General features: G+C 47.0%; 1 protein-coding gene across 3 annotated transcripts in view; it reads left to right on the top strand.

Annotated features, from left to right (window-relative positions):
- Positions 1–19,704, top strand: part of LOC132397021 (arf-GAP with coiled-coil, ANK repeat and PH domain-containing protein 2-like) — a 159,235-nt gene that overhangs the window by 99,325 nt on the left and 40,206 nt on the right. For all 3 annotated transcript variants that reach the window (XM_059975246.1, XM_059975247.1, XM_059975248.1), the window contains exons 9-13: positions 2,158–2,232; positions 9,086–9,198; positions 10,073–10,124; positions 12,758–12,858; positions 18,040–18,148. In XM_059975246.1, coding sequence (XP_059831229.1) covers positions 2,158–2,232; positions 9,086–9,198; positions 10,073–10,124; positions 12,758–12,858; positions 18,040–18,148 — 450 coding nt within the window. The remainder of the gene's footprint in view (positions 1–2,157; positions 2,233–9,085; positions 9,199–10,072; positions 10,125–12,757; positions 12,859–18,039; positions 18,149–19,704) is intronic.

Here is a 19,704-nt window from a genome sequence, read left to right on the forward strand (position 1 = left end):
GATTGACTGAGGTGGGAGTGGTGATGAGCACACCTGTTCTAGGGCAGGGGTTCCCAACTTGGGGGTCTACTGACCGCTCGGTTAATGGTAGGGGTCCATGGCATAACAAAGGTTGGGAACCTCTGTTCTAGGGCAGGGGTTCCCAACTTGGGGGTCTACTGACCGCTCGGTTAATGGTAGGGGTCCATGGCATAACAAAGGTTGTTCTAGGGAGATGCAGTTGAGGACATCAGCAGCAAGGTGAGAAGGACAGGGGCTATTAGCAGCGAAAAGGTCTTGGAGTCTCTCGTTAGAGCCTGAGATAGTGCCTGGCTCTTGAAGCTGAAGCTTGCCTCCAATTTGAAGACCTCCCCAGGCTCTCACATGAATGCCAATAAAACTTTGCACATCTGATGTCAAACAAGCAATGTGCACCTTTTCAGTAGATGCTGAGTGTCTTCCCTGTTCTAGGGGATTCACCAGCCTACAAGCACTGGCTGTAAAACTTCTGCATTACTGTGATCTGAAACGGCAGCTGCCCTCACACGTCCACGTGCCTAGGTACTGGAATTATGGTGTGTGTGTGGTCAGCTCACACAACCTGCGCAGAATGATCAGCTACTTGTGCTTCTGGCAATATCCACGAGCAGGAGTTGCCAAGGCAGTTCCAGACTAAGCAAAGAAGTTACCATCCGAGTCAGAATCAGGTTTAATAGCACTGGCATATGTCGTGAAATTTGCTAACTCAGTGCAATACATGATAATATAGAATAAAAAAAATAAAGCAAATCAATTACAGTAAGTATATTATGTATATTAAATTGTTAAATTAAAAATAGTGCAAAAACACAAATAATAAAAAAGTGAGGACAGCCTGGTTACTGTCACCCCACTGTTGTGAAGTCTGAACAAAGGAACACAAATTTTATACTGAATTTGACTCATTGGATACAGATATTGGCTAATTGTTCAAATTTTTTATTTGCATAAACAATCACTATTGTTTGTTCATTTTGTGCCATGTTGTACGACATAGGTGATCATGTCTCATGACCACGATAGCTCTTGGCAATATTTTTCTACAGAAGTGGTTTGCAATTGCCTTCTTCTTCTGTACGAGATGGGTAACCCCAGCCATTATCAATACTGTTCAGAGATTGTCTGCCTGACGTCAATGGTCACATAACCAGGACTGGTGATCTGCACCGGCTGCTCATATGACCATCCACCACCTGCTCCCGTGACTTTACGTGACCCTTATTCCAGAGTTGTGCTAGGGAGGGGGTTCTAAGCAGGTGCTACACCTTGCCCAAGGTGACCTGCAGGCTAGTGGAGGGAAGGAGCACCTCACACCTCCTTTGGTAGAGACATATCTATACCCCACCACAATCACACTATGATAATACAGGTGTTCATAGCCAACTCAACCACACATTAAAGTCCAATTATAATTCAGAATGAGTTTTAAAAACTGACGAATAGTAAGTGCCACCCTAGAAGCCTTCATTTGTGTCCTTGTCTTGTCTTGATATGCTAAATAGCTCCGGTCTCCTGCTGTGTAAAGGAGAACTAAGCTCTTCAAAGCTTCTCTTGCCTGGGTTGACTGCTTACTACCTATAAACACTCCTTGCCTGGACCATATCTTCACCCTCATCTTCTCAAAACTTCTACAAAGTCAATCCTGTCAATGGTCAAACATGAAAATTAGATTGTCAGATTTATTTCTTTGTCTGTTACACCGCTGCTGTTCAGGTCAGCTCTGGCAGTGTTCAGGGTTTCCTTCATCGTGTCAGTAACTTCCTCTCCGTTTTCACTATCGTCAGTCATGCAAGTTCCGGGTGGAGACTCAGGGATATCATCGCACTCAGATGTAGAAGGATATTTTACTGCTGTTTCTGTAACAATTTTGTCAGCCCTGAACTGAACCCCCGGAACCTGGAGGACTGCTGGACCACTCTGAGTCTGGTTTCTACCCCTTGACCTGTTTGGCATTTGTGACCCTCCCAAGATCTAAAGCGTAAAGCCCTGACTCCAGCCAACATAGCTCTCACATGCCTCCCAAACCAACAATTTGTCAGATGATGGAAACCCAAATTCCAGCACGAACCCATGTTGCACGATGTGAGAGGAAGGGGCGCAAAACGTTCCTTGCATTGACCCTGTCATATTTCTTTCCAGTTGCATCATCAGGAGTTGAATTCGGCGAGGGATAAGCGGGATATGGAGCAGCGGCACACTGTCATCAAGCAGAAGGTGAGACTCAGCAACCACGCAATTATACTAGGGCCCACTGTCAACACAGGCCAACCAGGGAAATGAGCACGGGGCAAACTCCTCCTTCTTGCTGACCCACCAAACTTTTGCAAGTAGTGACAGCGCCAGTGAGGTACAATAAAAAGCTCCTTTTCGACCGTCCTATCACACACTCCCAGGACGAGGCCAACAGCAGCTGAATACAGAGGAAAGGTTATCTGCGTTGTCCTATCACACACTGCCTCCACAATGGAAGAAATGCAAACAAATACTGACCTATACATAAGGGTTACCATGGTAGCATAGCGGTTAGCGTAACACTGTTATGGCGCCAGTGATCAGGGTTCAATTCCCAACGCCGTCTGGAAGGAGCTTGTACATTCTGTCTGTGACCACATAGGCTTGGTCTAGGTGCTTCAGTCCTCCCACATTCCCAGGGGTTAGAATGGTTACTGCTGGCATTTAGGGCAATGATGCAGGTCATCCATCTCCGTCTATTCCTGGCCATATACTGTCACACTCAGGTGTAGAAGGATTCTTCATTGTTGTTTCTGTAATTTTTATTTGCCCACTTGAACCCCTGAACCTGGAGGACCAGTGGGCCACTTTTAGTCTGACCTCTACCCTTTGACCTGTTTGGCATGGGTGACCCTACCAAGAGCCAAAGCACAAAGCCCTGACTCCAGACAACGTAGCTCTCTGGCTCATTGAGGCTCGCAAGCCCCCAAACCATGACAAGATTGAAGTCCTCTTGGTGGATGGTTTAGAACACAGAATGGGAAATTCTACAACACAGTACAGGCCCTTTGGCCTACAATGTTGTGACCTTTTAAACTACTCTAAGATAAATCTAACCCTTCCCTCCGACATAACACTCCATTTTTCTTTCATACATGTGCCCATCTAATAATTTAATAAATGCCCCTAGCATATCAACCTCTACTTCCTCCCCTGGCAGGGTGTTCCATGTACCCCCACTCTATGTGTAACAAGACTTACCTCTGTCTTCCCCCGATACCTTCTTCCATCCTAAGTGAAGCACAGGTCATCGATGACGTCCCGTCTCCATCACCCTCTGAAGCTGATGGTACGGTTGGATCTAACTTGGTCTATACTGCTTCCCCAGAGCCCTGTTGGCCAGCCTTACCCGTTTCCACCACTCTCGACGGGGACGTAGGGGTGGGCTTTCAGAAGCTTTTTCCATTTGTACTTCTCACCAAAGCCTTGAACTGGGCTACCTCCATAAAGCTGGAGTTGTCATTCTGGGCAACCTTACATTTTCAGCTACCCAGTGGGAAGGAATCTCGTTCCGCTCCTGTTCCGCAGATCCCTCAGTAATGGGACCAAAATACAGAGCTCTTCTGTGTTTATGTTTCCTAACTCCAAAACGTAAAATTAATTGAAAGAAAAACAAGGGAGTTAAGAGATGTGAGATTTACTTCATGTTTTATATTAAACGAGGCAACACGTATCACGTGGTAGTGTAATTAGAAAATAGAATTGTACAGCACATTACAGGCCCTTTGGCCCACAATGTTGTGCCGACCCTTAAACCCTGCCTCCCATATAACCCCCCACCTTAAATTCCTCCATATACCTGTCTAGTAGTCTCTTAAACTTCACTAGTGTATCTGCCTCCACCACTGACTCAGGCAGTGCATTTCACGCACCAACCACTCTCTGAGTGAAAAACCTTCCTCTAATATTCCCCCTTGAACTTCCCTCCCCTTACCTTAAAGCCATGTCCTCTTGTACTGAGCAGTGGTGCCCTGGGGAAGAGGCACTGGCTGTCCACCCTATCTATTCCTCTTAATATCTTGTACACCTCTGTCATGTCTCCTCTCATCCTCCTCCTCTCCAGAGAGTAAAGCCCTAGCTCCCTTAGGTATGCAAGTCATACATAATTACACTATGTATCATTACATAGGGGGGAGTCATTCTGCTTGGCTGGTGAGACTTGAGGCTGTGAAACAACCTCAGGATCTAGGGCTTCCTCCGTGGAGGTTGTAGGAGTTGACTCTGGAACTGCAGGAAGTGGTTCCGACATCCCTGGACACCTTTCTTGTCCAACAATTTACTCTGTTCTCCTGAGCTTATCGATGTGCCATCTCCACTGTGTAGGAGAGGGGTCCTGTTCTGTCTTTAATCTTGTTGAGTACCCACATTTGATCATGTATGTAGTCCCTCAGCAGGACTGCTTGTCCAGGAGTGAAACGTCAAACCTCTTTGTTTGTAGAGCCCTCAGTTTGTCTCAGCTATTTGTCTTGCAAACAACTTCTGAGACTGGGTTTGAGGAGATGCAGGCGTGACTGGGTTTGAGGGTGACCCAGGAAAAGCTTGGCTGGTGAGTTGTTGGCTGTAGGGGGTGTTGCATTGAGATATGTAAGGAGGCAATAGATGAGCCTCTGATTCAGTGTCAGTGTAGTGTGTTCAACTGAGCTAGCAAAACTGAGGGAACTGGGATTTCTGTTGCACATTCCAACCACTTTGGGTTGCCGTGGAGACCTGAGAGAGTGTGGATTCTTTTCTGATCTCCCTTTGGATCATCTCTGCCGTAAAAGGGAGACTTTCGATTTGCATTAGGGAGAATATGTCAAGATGAATGTCCTTTTTTGTAAATTTTTCAGCTATGTCATTTTCCAAGAGTAAATCCATCAGCATTTCCATGATTACTTGTCCTGAAATCAATCTTGTAATTGTGTCCTCCAAGAACCAGAGCCCATGGCTGCTGATGTTGGTGGAATAATCCTTCGTGGATTGAGAATGGACACTAGTGGTTAATGATCAGTAATGAGTGTAAACTCTCTCTCATACAAATACTGGTTGAAACATTTTACACTCCAAACCAGACTCGAGCCTCTCTGTCAATCTGTGCATAATTTTTCTCTGCAGTGCTAAGGGAACGTGATGCAAAGGCTATGGGGGTTCACTTCCATCACTCAGAACATGGAACGTGACAAAAAGTGGGGAATCACAGGCCAGCTTCACTGGATGACGTGGATCATAACGTGTCAGTACTGTGTCCGATGTCACTACTTCCCTTACCTTTGCGAAAGGTACCTCACACGGCTTTGTCATTTCTTCCCGATCTGCAGTAATGAGTTCAAGGAATGGAGCACAGTACAGGAACCTGTAACAGTCATTGACAATCCTAAAAAGGACTGCAGCTGTGACACGTCCTTTGGGGCATTCACCACTGCTTGAATTTTCTCGGCACACTTGTGCAATTCTGTGCACCAGTGGTGTGACCACGGTAATTGATACTTGGTTTGGGGAATTTACACTTACCGCGTCATGCCCTGAGCCCATTAGCTTCTAAGTTCTTCAACATTGTCCTTATATTTTGGAGATACATCTTGTCATCCTTACCAGTAACAATGATGTCATGCAGGTAATACCAAGTGCCTGGGCAGCCTTGCACCACAGGCCCGTCACTTGGTGCCAGTGTGCTGGTGCAGATGCTACTTCAAAAAATATGAGTGTTTACGGAGAGAAGCACTTTGACTCTTCTTCCATCTCTATCTGTAGGTAGGCCCCAGCCAAGTCCACTTTGCTGAAATGTTTCCCTCTAGAAACATTTGCAAAGAAATCCTCTATCCTTGGCAAAGAGCATTGATCTACTTTCAGTACTGGGCTGATGGTGACCCCAGATCCTGACAGACACATTTTTCTTGGCTGCTGGGATCCTGACATTGCCTCTCAACCTTGGAAAGAATTCCTTCAGCCTCCATGCGATCTAGTCCACTGGCTACTTCATTTTGGGTGGTCTAAGGGCTTTGCAAAACCTGGGTGTGCATTTACCCTTAAGACTATTTAACCCTTGATATGTCTGAATAATCCAATGCCATCCTTGAACACTGCTGTGCCAACATCCAGCACCTTTCTTACTTCACTTTCAGTTGACTCTATTGCAGGGGATGAGGTATGCAAATGGTGGATGGATCTCCAATCAAGTTGTAGTTGTCTCAGCCAATCACAACCTCACAATGCTGGTCCCTCCTGTTTTGACAAAATACAGGCTCAATGTGGCTTGTTGTTTGTTGTATTTCACTGTTACGAATGTCGTTCCCACAGGAGTTAACTTTTCACCAGTATAAGTACTTAGTTGGATATCTGCAGGCTTCAGTTTAGTATATTTGAATAACTGAAACTGCTGAGCCAGTGTTCAATTCCATTTTAATTAGTTTGTCATTCACTTCTGGTGGAAGCCATATTCCTTGTCTATTGTTAGTTTTCACATTGTAAATCTCAAGGCTACACAATCCTGTGTCGCTCTCATCATTGTCATATTTTTCATCAATAGCATGCTGATTAGTTCTCTTTTAGAAACTGCAACTTGACTTTTTATCTTTTTCTCTTCCCTGTGCAGTCCATTTATTTTTTGTCTGCCTGATATGCACATGTATGTGCCCTACTTTGCTGCATTTTCCACAAGTTTCAACCCTTAAACTGCATTGTATGTGAACCCCTGCGACAACAGTAGCACAGTTTGTTTGGCCAGGCTGGTTTCTGTTTAGAATTAGCAATTTTGTTCATGCTCACTTTCAATCTTGAATGCCACTCAATTGCTGTTTCCATTGATACAGCTATTTCAACTGTTCTTTGAAATGTAAGCTGTGTTCAGTTAAGAGCTGTTTTTGAATACTTTCTTATCAGAGTCCACAAGATAAACAATCCCTCGGTGAATCATTAAGCCCATCACTGAAATAACAATCTTAGACAACCTCTTCAATTCAACCATGTGCACTGAAATGAACACCATCCTCTTCCTAAAAGAAAGCTAAAATGCTCTGCAGTCAACAATAGTTTTAGTTCTGAATGTTCTACTTTCACAATATCAGAAAAGCTCATTTCAGCTGATTTTGTTGGAGCTTTGGTGCAAACTGTATGCATTTAAACCCAATGCACTCAGCAAAATTGGCACTCACTTCAAAGTTTCAAATTTCAAAGGTCCAATTTGATGTCAGAGAAATGTATACAATATACATCCTGAAATGCTTTTACTTCACAAACATCCACAAAAACAGAGAATGAATGACCCCAAAGAATGAATGACAGTTAAATACAAGAACAGCAAAATCCCCCCCAGTGCCCCTCTCCCCTTTGCGTAAATGGCAGCGAGTAACAATACCCCCCACCAGCAAAAAGAAGCATCAGTACCTACCACCGAGCACTCAAGTGTGAGCAAAGCAACAGTAAAGACACAGACTTGTAGTTACCCCAAAGACCACGTTTCACCTGTCATTCGACATATCACAGGTTCTCTCTCCCTAATAAGGGAGAAGGAGGTGTCTCCATTTTTCACCAGTGGGGGTGGGGGGGAGACATAACAATTCACTGGTTTACAATGTTAAAAGTCTGTTACTTCACTTTTCTCGAGCTCTGTGCCTGAAAATTGCAAAGATTCCGAGTCTTCGGGCCCACAGCTGTAGATTTTTCAACTCCCCCAATGACACACAGGTCTCCTGCCGTGACACTGAAGCTTGATCCACCGTCTCCAGAGCATGGAGATCCTAGGTTTCCAGATCCAAGCTGGACTCTCAGGCTGAACCCTTGTGTGCCAAACAGCAGCCAGACCTGAAACCCCGAGAACCGGTCCCATTCCCGCAAAGAACCAAAGTCAGCCTGTAACTCCAGGTCAGGGACTTCAGAAGAACCCCGAAAAGCAAAAATAAAGATATTAAAGATGGAACTAGAGCTGTTTCCGAAGATGCAAGCAAGGGAGTTGCCGTTTAGTGCCATCCTAACTTCACTCAGCATCATTGGCTATTCCATTTGTTTCAAAATACTTCTCAATCCACTCAGTATACAATTTGTTGTGCAATAGATCATATCTATCTTTCTGATGTAGCCAGCCATTTCTGCTTGATTTTAATGATTATTATCACATGGTACTCATTGCTTATGAACCCATGAACTCTTCCATTTTCTGCCTTTTTTTAACTGGATCATGTCTTCCCTTCTGAAGATTATGCGCTGTGCTGCTGTTTGATACGTGGCCATTTCTTCCTGTACTTTGTACTTAACACAAACGTCACACTAAGATTCAACAGGCAAATGGGTTTTCCCTCACTCCTTTCCTCCCACTCCCTTCCTCCATATTGCTATCTCTCCCTCTTCCTTCCCTCCCTCCATATTACCACCCTCCCTCCTCCCACCCTCTCCCTTCCATATTGCTGCCCCACTGCATATTGCTGAGGTGGAGTTCACACACCAGGAGTGAGGGCATCAGGGGGACAATAATCAGTGATGATGTTTGAGTTTATGGGTTAGACTTGGCCATTGAAAAACAGGACAACTAGAACCTCTGCCCCTTTCGGCTGTCAATGCTCTGTCGCAGACACTATTTACAGGTTCAGAGAAGAACCAACAACAGGAGATTAATTACAGGGATGCTTGAGGTGACCGTGATATGTCAAATGAAACAGTCCTGTGATTGCAGTGGTGTAAGTGTCTGTGCTGAATTTATTTTGAAGGATTAACTTTATTTGTCTGATGTACCTCGAGTCACTGAAAAATATTGTGAAATGCGTCATGCTGCATCAGTGACCGAAACGGTCCGAGCCGGCAAACTCCGATCCACTCCCAGCACCAACATAGCATGCTCACGATTTACGATTTACTAGCCTGGATGTCTTTGGACTGTAGGAGGAAACTGGAGCACCTGGAGGAAACCCACGCGGTCACGGGTAGAGCATACAAACTCCATGCAGACAGCAACAGGAAGTGAAACCGAAACTTAGAGCTGACACCGTAAAGCATTGTACCAGCCGCTAGGCTACCGTGTCAAATGGTTGTGGGGATGGTACCAGCTAAAGTGTTCTGGTTTAATTAAAATTTTTACCTTCCACAGGATGTGATTTATGATGATTCATTGATGGAGTTTAACATGGAGGCCCCGAACGGTGTTGTAATGGAGGGTTACCTGTACAAACGAGCGAGCAACGCCTTTAAAACATGGAACAGGTGCTGTAATCATCCTTTACCTCTTGTGAAAGATGTGCATACTGCAGTCCCATGCTGCTTCTCGGTCCAAGTCCGTCGGGCCCTCGGTCCAGCTCTCTAGTCTGGGGAAGGCCCTTCCTCACAACCGTGGCCTGTCCCCAGGTTTTTACCACGAGCTTTGTTAGAAGGAAATCAGAAAAAAGTCTGCAGGACAAAGGGAATATCTGTGATGGGACGAGGATAGCAGTGCTGTGGAAATGAGTTGTGCAGCAACGCACACAAATTCCAGCAGGCCAGGCAGCATCTCCAGACAGTCAGCATTTCGGGCCAAGACCCTTCATCAGGACCGCAGACTCGCTTGCATTTATATATAGAAGGATAATGAAGTGAGTGAACAGGGTATGGGAGTAGAGTAAATGGTTTGTTTATTTGTTTATTTATTGAGATAGAGCGTGAAATCGGCCCTTCAGGCCAAGCCGCACTGCCCAGAAACCCCGATTTGACCCTTTACTAATCACAGGACAATTTACAATGACCTATTAACCCCACCGCCCGGTACGTCTTTGGACTGTGGGAGGAATCCCACGCGGTCATGGGGAGAGCGTACAAACTGCTTCAAGGCAGCGGTGGGAATTGAACCTGGGTTGCTGGTACTGTACTACCCCACAGAGACTGTTACATAGTTTACATTTCATGGCCCTCCAGTGCTATAGTTGTTGTTTCTAGTGGTCTGTGTCGATTAGCTTAGATAGTGGGGGAGGTGAATGGAGAGAGACATGGGCTGCCCACTCTGATGGCCCACTGCTCTTGATAAAATCCTGTTTTTCCTGAGCTGCTGGGTATTTAGTTCCTGTCTTCGTTGTTCTGATCTCACTGATGATTTCTCTGTTCACAGACGGTGGTTTTCCATCCAGAACAATCAGCTGGTGTACCAGAAAAAGTTAAAGGTGAGACAGTAAGGAAGGTGGAGTTTCTGGTTTTCAGTAAATGGGAAGGAGATGCTTCTCGCCTTGAAGCTCTGGGGACAAAGGGGAGAGGGATTTCTAACACCTTCAGCAGCCTCAGGCTCCCAGAAGCACTCCACAGCCGGTGAAGCATTTTCAAAGTGTACTTACTGACTGCCCGATACGCCCCTCGTGTTTAGGGCAGCAAATGAAAGTCCTCCATCTCTGGTGGTGCTCAGCATTTCCTTCATCGTGTCAGTAGCTTCCTCTCGGTTTTCACGACTGTCACTCGTGCACGTCCCAGGTGGAGACTCAGGAATACTGTCACATTCAGGTGTAGAAGGATTCTTCACTGCTGTTTCCATAACAGTTTTGTTTTGCCAGTCAGGGTTGTTAGCCCTGAGGTGAACCCTGAACGTATCAGTGGAGCACTCTGAGACTGGCCTCTACCCTTTGACCTGTTTGGCACGGGTGACCCTACCGAGAGCCAAAGCACAAGGCCCTGACTCCAGCCAACACAGCTCTCTGGGTCATTCAAGCCTCCAAAACATGACAAAGTTGTGGTCCTCTTGGAGGTTTCAAAGTATAGCCCCCCTCACAATATGGGCAGAAGGTGGGCAATCTATGTAGAACAAGCTCTCTGCATTGGTGAGACCAAGCACGGCGAGGCAACCTCTTTGCCGTACCCCTGCCACGGGTATCTTCCCATCAATGGGAAGGGGGTCCCAGCACCCCTTCCACACCTGGCTTCTCTGTATACAGCCTCCCTCACGTCAGAGTAAGGCCAAACACAAAGTAGGGAGACAGTGCCTCATATTCTGCTTGGCTTGTTTACCAGTTGACGACATTCAGCTATCTACACTGAACTCCGTAAGTTCAAATCTCACCATCTCTTACCATCTTGTACTCTTTCTCCACTCCCCCCACCCCTCCCCCTGCCACCTTCCTATTCTGGCTTCATCTCTCTTTCTTTCCAATCCTGATGAAAGGTCTCAGCCCAAAACATCAGCTGTTTATTCTTCCCTGTAGATGCTGGCTGCCCTGCTCAGTCCCTCCATCACTGTGTGCGTGTTACTCTAGATTTCCAGCATCTGCAGAATCTCTTGTGTTTGTGATTTCAGGGAACCAGCTCCCCTCCTCTCTCTTTCTGATCTACCTAGATTCCCTCACACACACAATGTTCTTCTCGAGCCCTTTCGTCTCTCAGTTCCTTTTACTCCGTCGCCCATCGCCCACCCCTTCCCAACCCCCACTCTTCCCGTATCTCCCTTAATATGGTTTCTCTTCATCCTCCTGTTTTGCCATTCGTCAAACTTCCCAGTTTGTTGTTGGCAGCACCCCTCACCTCCTGGCATCCATCACTACTCCGCCCTTCCCTCCCATCCGCCAATCAACCCCACCTCATCTGGATCCACCTATCACCTGCCAGCTGTTGCCCCTACCCTCCCCCCTCACCTCATTATGCACACTGCCTCCCCTCTACCCATTCAGTCCAGGTGAAGGTCTCAGCCTTCCAGTCCCCAGGCGGCAACCCCCACCACCCAGGACATGCCCTCTTCTCATTGCTACCATCAGGAAGGAGGTACAGGAGCCTGAAGGCTCAATGATTCAGGAGCAGCTTCTTCCCCTCTGCCATCAGATTTCTGAATGGACATTGAACCCATGAACACCACCTCACTGCTTTTTTGCAATAATTATTTGATTTAACTTTATATATAAAGCTTTTATTATTATGTATTGTAATATACTGCCTCCATATAACAACAAATTTCACAGCATATGCCAGTGATATTAAACATGAATCTGATTCTATTATTGCTGCCTGACCCACTGACTTCAGCCAGCAGCCTGATCTTCTGTTTCTAATTCAGGTATCCAGAGCACAGAATAATACAACCCTTCGGCCCACAAGGTCGTACTGACCTTATCACTGAGATCAATCTAACCGTTCCTCCTACGTAGTCCTTCCTCTATTTTTCTTTCATCCTTATGCCTATTTCAGAATTTATGAAATGTCTTTAATGTGCCTGTGATGTATCTTTAGCAGGACATCCCAGAGTCCCACCTGACTTACCTCTGACAATTCCCCAATCCCATACTTTCCTCCAGTCACCTGAGAGTGATGGCCCTCATATTAGTGACAACATCACCCAGTAGAATGGACGGCCACCCTCTGCCTTCAGTGGGCAAGCCAGTTCTGAATCCACATGGCCAAACTTCCCTCGATCTCATGCCTCCTGACTTTCCGAATGACCGACTTCCTGAATTGTCTTTCAAATCTGGCCGGGTGTTAAGAATTAGATGAATGTGTTTGAGAGGTGAATATTGGTCGTCATGCCAGGGAGAATGCCATTTCTTTCTAAAGCCTTTCAATCCACCTGAGAAGGCAGATTTATTTGACTGAAAATGTCCCCACACACCCAACAGTTCAGTGCTTCCATACTGAAGGAAGGAAGCTGCAGTACCTGCAGGAACCTCACGTGGTCACGCAGAGGATGTTCTAGAACTGCTTACAGAACCCTGGTCACCGATTGCTGGTGCTGCTTTAACCCCTGCTCTTCTGCACCCGCGGATGCCCAGCCAACCAGTACGTTGACTGAAGCTGTACCTTCTCTCTGCTCTGGTTAACGTTACAGGACAACCTAACGGTGGTAGTGGAAGACCTTCGCCTGTGCACAGTCAAAACTGGAGTCGACAATGAGCGGCGATTTTGCTTCGAAGTAGTGTCCCCCACAAAGTGAGTACTCTTTAAAACATAAAAATCTGGCCACTGGAAGGTAGACACTTCTTCCTCCAGCCTGCGTGGACAGCTGCTTTCTGCAGATTTCCTAGACTTGATGACACTGCGTTATGTACAATGCAAAGCAATGGAGTCACTTCCTCTCTTTCAAGCTATTCCATCATTCTTTACCTCCACCCTTTGGCTTGGTGTTCCTGAACAGTTCATTCTTTATAGCTGACTTGGATTAGAGTTCAGGATAAATCAACAGTTGTGTCCATTGGGAAAAACAACAAGTATTTCTCACTGAATCAACACACACAAAATGCTGCAGGAACTCAGCAGGTCAGGCAGCGTCTCTGGAAATGAATAGTTTCAACATTTCAGGTCGAGAACCTTCTTCAGGACTGAGAAGGAAGGGAGAAAGAAAGATGCCAGAATAAAAAGGTGGGGGGGAAGGGGAAGGGGGTGAGCCGAAGGTGATCGCTGAAGCCAGATGTGGGGAAAGGTCAAGGGATGGAGAGGAAGGAATCTGATAGAGGACAGCGGACCATAGGATAAAGGGAAGGAGGTGGTGACCCGGGGGGCGGGGGGGGTGTGATAGGCAGGTGAGAAGAGGTTGGTCAGAGAGGGGAATAGAGGAAGGGGGTAGGTTTGGGGCTATCCAGATGGAATATAAAGAGTTGCTCCTCCACCCTGAGTGTGGCCTCATCTTGGCACCAAAGGAGACCATGGACTGACACGTTGATATAGGAATGGGGAATGGAATTAAAATGTTTGGTCACTGGGAAGTCCCATCTGTGAAAGTATCTCAAAATCTTTTCTGCAGTGCCCTCTTGGGATCTTATGGAGCTCAATAAAATCACCCAGACTCTTCCAAACACCAGCTCAGCCAACCTGTTCAGCCTCTTTTAACATGACAGCTCCCTCATAGCAGGAATTAGTCTGATGGGTCTCCTAAGACCTTGCACATCTCAAAGGCCTGTAGGTGGGTGGTAGGACAGCCAATTGGCTGAGTTTCTGGGAGTAGTTAAGAACCTTACTCCCTGGAGCCTAGGAGAATGAGGAGAGATCTTACAGAGGTATACAAAATTATGAGGGGTATAGATAGTCATAGAACAGTACAGCACAGAAACAGGCCCTTCAGCCCATCTAGTCAATGTCAAACCATTCTAACTGCCTATGTCCATCAACCTGCACCAGGACCATCACCCTCCATACCCCCATTAAAATCAAGCTCATATGCACCTCTTGTGCTGGCATATTATTCCACACTCTCACGATCCTCTAAGTGAAGAAGTTCCCTTCATTTTCCTCTTAAACTTTTCACTTTTTATCCTCAACCATGACCTTGTTCCACAAGCGTGGTGGTGGATGAACCCAAGTGCAGAACATGGGCATGGAGGCAGAGTCAGGAGGCATTATTAACATAGCGAGTGTGGAGTCAGTATCCAGGAGTGATGCTAGACTTAGAACTGGCAGTCCCAAGAACCATGAAACAAGGTTACTCACACCAGAGTCGACCAGCAAACTGGCAGCTCCTTGTGCTCTCAGGATTTTTATCCTGCATTTGCTGTTGGAAAGCAGGTGTTTGTAGTTAGTGGAACCTGGGAATGATTGGAATTAAACGAGGTGATTGAGGCCCAATTCCTGAGGAAGATAGCCAAGTGGGCGATTGCCAGAAAGGACCATGTCATCCCACCCAACCTCAGTGGAAAAAGCCTGCTTGCATTTACCTGATCTTTACCCCTCATAGTTTAGCATACCTCGACCAAACGCCCTCTCAAACTTCTACGTTCTAAGGAATAAAGTCCTAATCTATTCAGTCTTTCTCTGTAACTCAGGTCCTCCAAACCCGACAACATCCTTGAAAATTTTCTCTGCACACTTTCAACTTTATTTACATTTTTTCTGTACGTAGGTGACCAAAACTGCACACAATACTCCAAATTTGGCCTCACACATCAACATCTCATTCATCATCAACATAACATCCCATCTCCTGTATCAATACTTTAAGTTAGACAGACAGACATACTTTATTGATCCCGAGGGAAATTGGGTTTTGTTATAGTTGCACCAACCAAGAGTATAAATATAGCAAAATAAAACCATAAATAATGAAATAATAATAAGTTAATCATGCCAAGTGGAAATAAGTCCAGGACCAGCCTATTGGTTCAGAGTGCCTGACACTCCGAGGGAGGAGTTGTAAAGTTTGATGGCCACAGGCAGGAATTACTTCCTATGATGCTCAGTGTTACATCTCGGTGGAATGAGTCTCTGGCTGAATGTACTCCTGTGCCTAACCAGTACATTATGGAGTGGATGGGAGACATTGTCCAAGATGGCATGCAACTTGGACAGCATCCTCTTTTCAGACACCACCGTCAGAGAGTCCATTTCCACCCCCACAACATGCGAATGAGTTTGTTGATTCTGTTGGTGTCTGCTACCCTCAGCCTGCTTCTCCAGCACACAACAGCAAACATGATAGCTCTGGCCACCACAGACTCGTAGAACATCCTCAGCATCATCCGGCAGATGTTAAAGGACCTCAGTCTCCTCAGGAAATAGAGACGGCTCTGACCCTTCTTGTAGACAGCCTCAGTGTTCTTTGACCAGTCCAGTACTTGTAATCCTCCACCATGTCCACACTGACTCCTTGGATGGAAACAGGGGTTACTGGTGCCTTAGCCCTCCTCAGGTCCACCACCAGCTCCTTAGTCTTTTTCACATTAAGCTGCAAATGATTCTGCTCACACCATGTGACAAAGTTTCCCACCGTAGCCCTGTACTCAGCCTCTTCTCCCTTGCTGATGCATCCAACTATGGCAGAGTCATCAGAAAACTTCTGAAGATGTCAAGACTCTGTGTTGTAGTTGAAGTCTGAGGTGTAGATGGTGAAGAGAAAGGGAGACAGGACAGTCCCCTGTGGAGCCCCAGTGCTGCTGACCACTCTGTCTGACACACACTGTTGCAAGCACACGTACTGTGGTCTGCCAGTCAGGTAATCAATAATCCATGACACCAGGGAAGCATCCACCTGCATTACTGTCAGCTTCTCACCCAGCAGAGCAGGAATGCCAATGTGCCAAAATCTTTCTTTACAACCCAATATACCTGTGAATTAGGGTTAATGCAAGCAGGCTTTTTCACTAAGGTTTGAGTGAGACTAGAACTAGAGGTCACAGGTTAAGGGTGAAAGGTGAAGTATTTAAGGGGAATCTGAGGATGGTGCAAGTGTGGAAGGAGCTGACAGTGTAAGTGGTGGATATGGGTTTGAGTGTGAGAATTAAGAGAAGTTTAGATAAGTACATGGATGGGAGAAATACAGAGGACTATCTTTCAGGTGTGAATCGATGGGACCAGGCAGAATAACTGCGTACAGTAGATGGACCGAGGGGCCTGTTTCTGGGCTGTGGCGCCCTGTGACTGTACATGTGGATAAAACACATCAGCAGATTATGTAGTCAGGTCCCTGACCCTTGCTCCAGTGTTAACATTGCAGAAGTAGATGGATCAGCCATAGCTAAGAAATCATGCCCTAGCATTGGAGAGGTCAATGATCCTGTGGATGAAAAGGTTAACAAATGAGAAGTGTTTGATAGCTCTAGGTCTGAGCTTACCGCTGTTTAGAAAAATGAGGGCGAAATTCATTGATACCTGAAAGGTCTAGATAGAGTGGCTGTTGAGAAGATCCTTCCCATTGTGGGAGATTTGATAGTCAGGGGCTACAGCCTCAGAATAGAAGGATGCCCATTTAGAACAGGGTTGAGGAGGAATTTCTTTTGCCAGAGGGTGGCAAATATGTGAAGGCCGTCATTGGGTATATTGAAAGCGGAGGGTGATAGGTTCTTGATTAATAAAGGTGTCAAAGGTTATAGGGAGTAAACGGGAGAATGGGGTTGAGAGGGATAATAACAGCCATGATGGAATACCAGAACAGACTCGATGGGCCAAATGACCTAATTCTGCTCCTATGTCTTATGGTCTTACAGCAGGAGAACCACCTGCTGCATACAATAGACAGAGCCTCAGAATCAGAGGAGCTGGGCCGACTGCAGAGTCTTAAAGCTAAACTCACCTCAGATTAAAATACGACACTTTCACGTAGCTCTCATGAACATAATTAGGGGGTTTTTAATATTTCTTCTTAGGCATGAGGAAGAGAGGAGAAAAGTCTACAGGCAGAAAATGCTGGATGAACTCAGCATGTCAGGCAGCAGCTATGGAGAGGAATAAACAATCGGTGTTTAGGGCCAAGACCCTTCATCAGCACTGGAAAGGAAAGGGGCAGAAACCAGTAAAAGAAGATGGGGGAGGAGAGGGAGGACAAACTTGCATATACCTCTCCTCCCACTGGTTCCCTCCTCCTTCCTTTAGTCCCATGGTCCTCCACTGTCCTCTCCTATCAGATTCCTTCTTCTTCAGCCCTTTACTCTTCCACCTATCACCTCCCAGCTTTTTACTTCATTGCCCCTAACCCAGTCTCACCTATCACCTGCCAACTCTCACTCCTTCCCCTCCCCTCACCTTCTTATTCTATCTGGATTCTGCCCCCTTCCTTTCCAGTGCTGATGAAATGCCTTGGCCTGAAACGTCGACTCTTCATTCCCCTCCATCTTTGCTGCCTGACCTGCTGAGTTCCTCCAGCATTGTGTCTGTTACTCTGGGCCCAACTACATGAAGATCTCCACTTAACTGCTTCTTTACCTTCAGCCTGTATTGTCCTACAAAAGGAACTTGTGATGGGATGGTGCAGAGGGAGCTTTACTTTCAGTCAAACCCGTCTAAAGACATATTAACATTCCTTATCTCCTGTACATCAAGACATTGAAACAGACCACGATGCTATGTTTGCATCATTTGAGTATGTGCTGGGGGCACCTGTAATTCTCACCACACTTCCAGCACCACAACGTACTAATCCTAATCTGCACGCTTATGCACTGTGGGAGGAAACTGGAGCACGCAGAGGAAACCCACGCGGTCACGTCGAGAGCAGACGATCTCCTTACGGACAGTGGTGGGTGGAATTGATTTTACAGCTGGCACAGTACAGCATTGTGCTAACCGTTGAGCCCTTGTCTGGAAGTATGTAATTTCACCAGTGGGTGTGACAAAGTTCCAGTGATGGTGAAGGTTTGAAATGGCAATCTCTTTAAATACGTTCTGCTTTGTTGCATTTCCCAACAGGAGCTGCATGCTTCAGGCTGACTCTGAAAAGCACCAACAAACGTGGATCCAAGCCGTCCAGAACAGTATTGCTACAGCGTTTAACGAGCGGCGCGAGGACAATTACTCGGTACAAGTTCACTTATCCTGGGGCTGCGTAATATTTCAGACTCCACAGCAAACCTCTCCCAAAATACTGAGCCCCACTGGGGGACGGTCCCTCACACACACTGACTCTCACTGGGGGACGGTCCACACACACACACTGACCCTCACTGGGGGACGGTCCACACTCACACACACTGACCCTCACTGGGGGACAGTCCCATACACACACTGACCCTCACTGGGGGACGGTCCCACACACACACACTGACCCTCACTGGGGGACGGTCCACACACACACACTGACCCTCACTGGGGGACAGTCCCATACACACACTGACCCTCACTGGGGGACGGTCCACACACACACACTGACCCTCACTGGGGGACGGTCCACACTCACACACACTGACCCTCACTGGGGGACAGTCCCATACACACACTGACCCTCACTGGGGGACGGTCTCACACACACTGACCCTCACTGGGGGACGGTCCCACACACACACACTGACCCTCACTGGGGACAGTCCACACACACTGACCCTCACTGGGGGACGGTCCACACTCACACACACTGACCCTCACTGGGGGACAGTCCCACACACACACTGACCCTCACTGGGGGACGGTCCACACACACACACACTGACCCTCACTGGGGGACGGTCCACACACACTGACCCTCACTGGGGGACGGTCCCACACACACACACTGACACTCACTGGGGACGGTCCCACACACACACTGACCCTCACTGGGGGATGGTCCACACACACACTGACCCTCACTGAGGAACGGTCCCACACACACACACTGACCCTCACTGGGGGACGGTCCCACACACACACTGACCCTCACTGGGGGACGGTCCCACACACACACACACTGACCCTCACTGGGGGACGGTCCACACACACTGACCCTCACTAGGGGACGGACCCACACACACACTGACCCTCACAGGGGGACGGTCCCACACACACACTGACCCTCACTGGGGGACACTGCCACAGGTCAGTCCCCTGGCACTGATTGTCTCGGGCTTATATTGAAATTGGAATTGACTGAATCCCAGTGAGTGACTGTTCCCAATGGACACGGTGTCAGCCATCAGTTTTGCTTCAAATGAGGAATAGTTTCTTCATTCCAAAGTGGTTGTGAATCCTTGGAACTTATTCTGAAGATATTCAATCATTCATCCATTATGTGCCCTGTTGTATGACATGGACAATCAGTCTTTCCATCACCATGATTGTTTCTGGCAAATTTTTCTACAGAAGTGGTCTGTCATTGCCTTCTGGACAGTGTCTTTACCAGACAGGTGACCCCAGTCATTATCAATACTCTTCAGAGATTGTCTGCCTGGTGTTGGGGGTCACATAACCTGGACTTGTGATCTACACCGGCTGCTCGTACAACCGTCCACCTGCTCCCATGGCTTCATATGATTCCGATCGGTGGTGGGGGTGGGGGGGGTGCTACACCTCGCCCAAGGGTGACCTGAGGGCTAGCAGAGGGAAGGAGTGCCTTACACCTCCTTTGATAGCGTCGTATCTCCACCCCGCCATGCAAAATCT

This window comes from Hypanus sabinus, chromosome 7 (assembly GCF_030144855.1).
Source record: "Hypanus sabinus isolate sHypSab1 chromosome 7, sHypSab1.hap1, whole genome shotgun sequence".
NCBI lineage: Eukaryota > Metazoa > Chordata > Chondrichthyes > Myliobatiformes > Dasyatidae > Hypanus > Hypanus sabinus.